The sequence below is a fragment of the Prosopis cineraria genome, unplaced genomic scaffold (genome assembly GCF_029017545.1).
Source record: "Prosopis cineraria cultivar Desert tree isolate PC_DT_omini unplaced genomic scaffold, ASM2901754v1 PC1257, whole genome shotgun sequence".
Taxonomy (NCBI): Eukaryota; Viridiplantae; Streptophyta; class Magnoliopsida; order Fabales; family Fabaceae; genus Prosopis; species Prosopis cineraria.
In genome coordinates, this window is record NW_026556582.1 from 27192 (window position 1) to 34130 (window position 6939).

Genomic DNA, 6939 nt, shown 5'->3' on the forward strand with positions numbered 1-6939 from the left:
TAATTAAATGCCAGTTATAAGGCAGCAGAAATATGTATTACTATTCAGTAAAGGTATCTCTCCCTTATATACACCAAAACAAGATCAAAGATCTGAAAGACGCCGCAACTATCATATGCAAAAAAATTTACATACTCTCAGCAAAATCATTTGAAATATACAGATTTGTTTTATGAATAACTATACCTGTTTTCACTACCTAGCATGTAGCATTGTGACTGTGACTTCATTCACACTGTATGATTGGTCTTGTTTACTTGAAGAAGACTCTGTTTCATTAGGGTTTCTTCCTACGCAAAAGCCAGGGGTTTTAGGTTGTGGCATCAATACAGTTTCACTACTCAACATCAATACCACGGTGGGCATGGTAGGTCGATCTTCTGCACGCTCTTGGACACATAGGAGTCCGACTTGTATGCATCGAAGAACTTCGGATGGCGAATATAAATCCGCGATCGATGGATCGATCATTTCAAGTGCTTTTCCTTCTTTCCATTGATTCCATGCCTGTAATTGAAGCACAGATCTTTTTCAGCACAAGATGATATGACAAAATATGAACTGAAGTCATTACCTAATGACAGATACTCTTGCACTTACATGTCCAAGAAGATTTAATTCGTCGTTTGAGTAATAGAACCCTCTGTTCTTCCTGGCAGTTATGATCTCAAGTACTAGAACGCCAAAACTGAAAACATCAGACTTTATTGAGAAGAGTCCATCCATGGCGTATTCTGGAGACATGTAACCACTGCATAATGGGAGAACATATTAAATATGAGGTCACGATATTGAGTCTTAAGGAGTGTAAGATACTTTTGGAAACACTTACTATGTTCCAACAACTCTTATTGTATTTGCTTCTGTTTGATTTGTTCCAAAAATTCTAACCATTCCAAAATCCGATATTTTTGGATTCATTTCTTCATCAAGTAAGACGTTGCTGGCTTTAAGATCCCTATGGATGATCCTAAATCTAGAATCTTGATGCAAGTAAAGAAGTCCTCTTGCAATGCCACATATAATGTGGAAGCGCTTTTGCCAATTTAGTATGGATCTTCTTGCTTTGTCTGGAAAACAGGTAGAAGTTTCATTCCTAATGAATCAAACTTGACTGCAATAAAAATCACAACAAAGCTTAAAAATACACAATGTGATTACAACTTACCAAACAAAATGGAATCAAGGCTTCTATTCTCCATGTACTCATAAACTAGCATCTTCTCATCCATCTCAACACAGCAACCAAACAACCGAACAAGATTTCGATGCTGAAGTCTCACTAATAACCTGACCTCATTCTTAAATTGTTCAGTTCCTTGCCCAGAGTTTCTTGATAACCTTTTCACAGCAATTTCTTGGCCTTCCATTAATCTACCCTGGCATAACAACAACCAGTCTCTCCCTATTAGTTTCTTAATTCTGCTGTGTAATATTGAAGGTTAGTGTCTTAAGAGATATCATATCAGGGGGCGAAATTTTACCTTGTAAACACTGCCAAAGCCTCCTTCTCCAAGCTTGTTTTCTTCGGAGAAGTTGTTTGTAGCCGTTGATATGGTGTTAAAATCAAACAATGGCAACTCTAGTTCATCCATCTCACTTTCACCAGATTTACCTCTATTGCTTGTGAACACTGGCTCATTCATTAGAGAATCTTGACTAAATCCACCTATAAAAACAAGCGAAACATTTTGTCGAACATCTCATCTGCATACGATAATAAGCATTCATACAAGAAATATTATTTATGTATTACCTCTAGATTCAGTCCTCCCTTTCAACACTCTCCGCAATTTCCTTCTCTTCCAGATGAAATAAATGAGTAATCCCAATAGTACAACAGCTATGGAAACTGTAATGCCTATAGCCTTAGCTTCCACATTGTTCTTCTCAGATCCACCTGCAGATTCTATATAATCTGAGTATAACTGATATCTAAGTAGAGATATTATATATTCACTTTTGTGCATAATTAATATATATATATATATATATATTTTTTTTTTTAGTTGATAACTGCAAGTTCTAACATCAAAATGTGTAAATTAAGTCAGAAATAAAACTCTGTAGCAGACGATGAGCTCACGTCATGGAAATTACTCCGGAGCTTCACTGTGATGCAAAAGCGGCTTTGCGCATAAAAAGCTCTTTTGCAAAGTAGGCATGAGAAATTGAAACTAACAATGGAAATTTGCTGAGTAGCAATAGAACCAACTTGCATTGGCTCTGTTTTTCTGTTGTTTGGTCCCACTTGTAATCAAGAACTACGCAACTTCAAAGAACAACAGAGTCTTCAAAAAAGGTGAATAAGGAAAAGAAGAAAAAGAAGGCACAAAGTTGGCTAGTTTTGAATTTTTAGATTGCTTGATAGTTACATAGCAATGTGGGAAAAGAAAGCACTCCCGCCATAATAATTGTTGAAAAACAACTTTTTTGGATCCCATCATAAAAGTTAGTTGGTATGAGTTACATTTCACCAAACTCCAAGCTCCATTCTCATTTTAGAATGTAGTTTTGTTTAATATGGTGCTTTAGGTATTAGTGCATAGTTCAAAAACATGTTGAGGTCCATAAATATGATCATACATATGCAAATGGACAATTCAATACATCTTTTTAAATTTGACTAATTGATTTAATAATTTATTTTCACATGATAATTATTTGGTATCTAGTATTACCATAAAAGTCAAAACCAAAATCTTATTTAAAAAGTACCAAATTCTTTCTATTTGACTTAACCACTAAAACTATAAGTGATACAATCGTAATTACACATCAATAACATGCAAATAAAGTGATCAATTCAACCACCTTTATATATATATATATATATTTAAAATTTTAAATCATTGACTTCTATTCATACCCATCTCACTCGAATCCAACAGCTCCACTTAGCATCAAGGTGGCTCAATCAAATTTTTTCTTGTTATGAATTCAACCTGTTGTAGGGTTCAATTATAATTAATAAAACTTTCATTTAATTTTTTAAAGAAAATTAGGTAAATCAACAATTTTGCAGCAGGGTAGACAATTCACTCACGTTTCAACTTTAATTATGTAAACAAAATGTGAAATAGCCACTAATTGTGGGGCCCAAGGTATACACAAAGTAAAAGAGGTCGGCCCAAACTTAAAATTGAATGGGCCCATATAGTGCATTTTCAGTTGCTTTTCATCCAGAAGCAAAACATATGCCACCCTCTCGTGGGTCGACAAACTTTTTGAAAAGTCTCTTTTTTTATGATATTCTCAAATTTCTTTAATTTAATTAATCCTCTTGAAAAAGTCCTAGAAAGGACTTCAAAACTAGCATTAATTTCTTAAAAAGATATAACATATTTTTAAATGAGAAAGAGTAAAAAAAAATGATGACAAGAAAGAGTATATTACTGTCCCAAAAAAAAATGAGAATAAATTAAAAAATTGCGTAAAATTAATGAAAATGCCAAAAATAAATTTTATTCAATTTTATTTCCTGAAAATTAGGGTAATTAATTAAGAGAATTTTAGAGCTAAGAAGTTTTTAAAAGAATTACTTTTCATCTTCTCTGTTGTTCAAATAATTTAAAATCAAAGCTTCAAAATGTAACAAAAAATGTCAATGAATTCCCAAAAAAAACGACGGTTTTCAGGCCCAAAAAAAAACAAAAAACATCAATAATTTCAAATTCTCCCACATTTTTCCGCGTTAAAGAAGGAAAAGTAATATATTTTCTCTTCAAAACTCTATAACCAATAATCAAATTTGACCTAAAAATAGACAGGTATGCAAGTCAAGTCAAAGTTAATATGATCTGAATTCACAACTAAGAAAAACAGCAATCGAACACTCCAACCGATCTGTCCTTTTCCCCCAAAACCATCCCCTTCTTGGACTTACATGTGTTCGTCATCTCAAAATAATACAGATCCTCACCAGATTTCACGGATCCAATTCTTATTAAATTAATTTTTTATACATTGATAATCATAAAATTAAGATCATTTTAATTTTATTTTTATTCAAAACTTAAACATATAATTTTAATTTAAAAATAAAAAATAGACTGTCCAAATGATTCTGGACCAACAAAATGAGATACACCCTAATCAGTGGCAAGCCTTACCCTGGGCCACAAATTTACTTAAATATTAAAATTTAAAAAAATAATTTAATCATTAAAAATTTGATAAATAATTAAATAGTAAATAATCAAATAGGTTTAAATTTAAAATATCAAAAATAAGGGATGCAAATTATAAAAGTTTGCACTTTAGTATGTAATGTTCTCCAAATATGCCCCTATGCCTACAGTCTACTAACCATAATGTTCATCATCTTAAAAACGTGAAAATGACTTCTGTTTTTTTGGGCGGGGGGGTGGTTGTCAAAACATGTTCTGTTCATTCAGAGTTCTACATTTAGAAGTTCATTACCCATATATAACCTAAATTATTTAAGAATAATATTAATCAAACTGCAAATTCTAACATGAACAGGAAACAGATAATCAATCAAACCCAGAACATAAAATCAATCAAAACAAAGGATTTATTGGAAACATACCTACATCAGAAGCTGCTAATCTGACATGCAGATCTTGGCCGCCATCAGTATAAACTCTCATATCTACGAGTTCATCAGTCCACATAACGCACCCAGTTCCTCCATTGGTGATCTCTATGTTCGCATAAGCAGTGCATGAACAATTCTTCTGACACAAACCTCCACAATCTACGAGGTTCATGCTTCTGTTCACGAACACCGAGGTTGTTTCAGGCAACTTCACGTTCTGTACCTTCAAGAACTTATCAGTCCCACAATCTAATTCTGTGTTCCTCACACACCCATCAGACCCATCTCTCAGATTCCATGCTTGTTTGTTCTTAGGACTGAACCCTTTCATACATGTACAAACTGGTGAAGCATTCGTGTCACATAACCCATAGGGACCACATTCTTTGTAGTCATCGCATTGGTCTTTCGGAGCATACCAGAATTTGGTCCAAACTTGGTTATCTGGTACCCAGGTTAATCGTTGAAGCTGACCATCAGGTGTTACGATGAGTCTTGAAAATAACGATTCGTTTCCGATGGTGAATGTGTAGTATAATTGGTGTTCATCCTCGTAGAAGTCGAACTTGATTGTGTCTGTGTCAGATTTCATTTCTGGAACCCCACTGAATCTTACCCCATTCCAAGGTCCACTTCTGTACAGTTTTGTCTGGTTGTTCCACAGGAAAATCTCTGGGAGGCCATGGAAATCGAGCTTGAAGGAGATAAGACCTGTGGATGGATCTTCACTTGAAGTCCATGATGTTATATGCTTCTCCATTTTTGTGTCGAAGTTATACAGAAGCTTCATGCCTGGTAAGAGCGTGTCTGTGGGGTAATCGAAGCTCTGCCAGAGAGAATTCGAATCGTTGGCTTCTCTGATAATCAGATTCCCGGAATCGAGAATCTGAAGAACCGGGTTTTTCGCTGCGGTTTGGTTCGATGACCATATGGGTTTCCCGGTTCGATCCACAATCTGCATATTGTTTCCTGTTTCTCCTCCGATCTTGAGAATCCCATTAGAATCCTCAAGTGGGTTGTCTCTATTTGCGACCCAAACCAGTGTACGATCTGGAATGTTCTTGTACCATATTCCCAGGTAGTATTTTGAATCATCTGAAGAGAAGAAACCCAGAACGAAAGCCTGTTTGGATGACAGAAGCGTCTCGTTGGTTTTGAGAGATTGGGTTGAGCTCAAGGTATCTGATGAAGAGAATGAAATTGCAGGGAAGCAAGAGAGGAAAGTGATGAAGAAGAACCAGAAATGATATTGGAGGAGGAGGTTAGTGACACCTCCCATAATCAATGGCTGGTTTTGCAGAACCAGAAAAAAGTGAGAGACTTTAGATTGTAAAAGTAGGTTATGTAGTTGGATTTCGTTTATATATGAAACCAATTTTCTCCTTAACTCTTCTTTCCTCACCTACTTTTCATATAGTTGATTTAGACTGTTGGGGCCGTTTTAAATTTAATTTAATTTAATTTACTCTAAGTGTTTAAATTATGACATACTTTCAATTATATTTCACATATTAATTTTTATTTTTATGAAAAAAATTACATGTTTTTCGTTGTTGCCCTTAACTTTTTTTTTATTATGAATATTGAAAAGAAGTGTTTAGTTATTTGACCTAAAAAAAAAATTAATTACTCCCTCTATTTAAAATGTAAAGTATTTTTTAAGGGGTTAGATATTAAAATATAAAAAAATTTTAATTTTTTAAGTTATATATTATCTTTTTTAAAGTGTCCTTATTGAATAAATTAGTTTATATTTATTTTAAGATCAAATACTTATTAAACAAGAGTAAATTGTGAAAATATGGGTTAATTTAAAACTAAGTAACTATTTTTATTGAAAGGTGAGATTTGGTTAAAATATTTTATATTTTTAACAAAGAAGTGTATATATTATATTTTTTATGATCACAATAATTAATACAAGGAAAATTTAAAAATAATAATTTTGGAAAATACTAAATGTGCTACATTTTCGATCAAGCCTAGTTAGAAAAAAAATGACTTACTAGAATTGAGGGATTTGTCTTACTAGCTTTAATTTTAATTTTAATTATTGTATTATATATTAAATTCCAATCATCTAAATTTGGTCTAAATTATAAGAAAAAGAATTACCAACATATATTCAATCCAATATCACTTTAATAATAAGGTCATGAATTTGATTCTGTGTAATATAAAATAAGTACTCTTTAAGAGATAATTCAAACAAGAAGGCGGCCTTATAACATTATTCAAATGTGAATTATTTGATAAATTGTGAATTATGGCGGTCACAGTAGGTTTGGCTGAGCCAGGTTTGATCTTGGCCCGAAGATTTTTGAGGAATAGGACCAAGCTTATCAAATGACAATCACTTCTAGAAGGGGAAAAAGAAA

General features: G+C 33.1%; 1 protein-coding gene across 2 annotated transcripts; it reads right to left on the reverse strand.

The window, feature by feature from the left end:
- LOC129299681 (receptor-like serine/threonine-protein kinase SD1-8) lies at positions 1-5856 on the reverse strand. Of its 2 annotated transcripts, XM_054938148.1 has the most exons (7): positions 4553-5856; positions 1757-1900; positions 1485-1669; positions 1169-1379; positions 833-1070; positions 601-751; positions 1-507 (listed from the first exon to the last, which is right to left on the reverse strand). In XM_054938148.1, exons 1-7 carry the CDS (start codon positions 5838-5840, stop codon positions 196-198), a joined length of 2529 nt encoding a protein of 842 aa, XP_054794123.1. In that variant the 5' UTR covers positions 5841-5856; the 3' UTR covers positions 1-195. The 2 variants fall into 2 exon arrangements, with proteins under 2 accessions (XP_054794123.1, XP_054794124.1); XM_054938149.1 differs by lacking the exons at positions 1757-1900; positions 4553-5856 and having other exon boundaries at positions 1169-1374; positions 1485-1613.
- Positions 5857-6939: the final 1083 nt, after the last annotated feature.

Bases quoted from the DNA above. Each gene is read 5' to 3' on its own strand.
- LOC129299681 (XM_054938148.1), bottom strand. From the start codon at position 5,840: ATGGGAGGTGTCACTAACCTCCTCCTCCAATATCATTTCTGGTTCTTC. The intron at 1,670-1,756 runs GTAATACATAAA...TTGTTTTTATAG, and splicing joins AGGGAGGACTGAATCTAGAG to GTGGATTTAGTCAAGATTCT. The intron at 1,380-1,484 runs GTAAAATTTCGC...TTGTTATGCCAG, and splicing joins GCTTTGGCAGTGTTTACAAG to GGTAGATTAATGGAAGGCCA.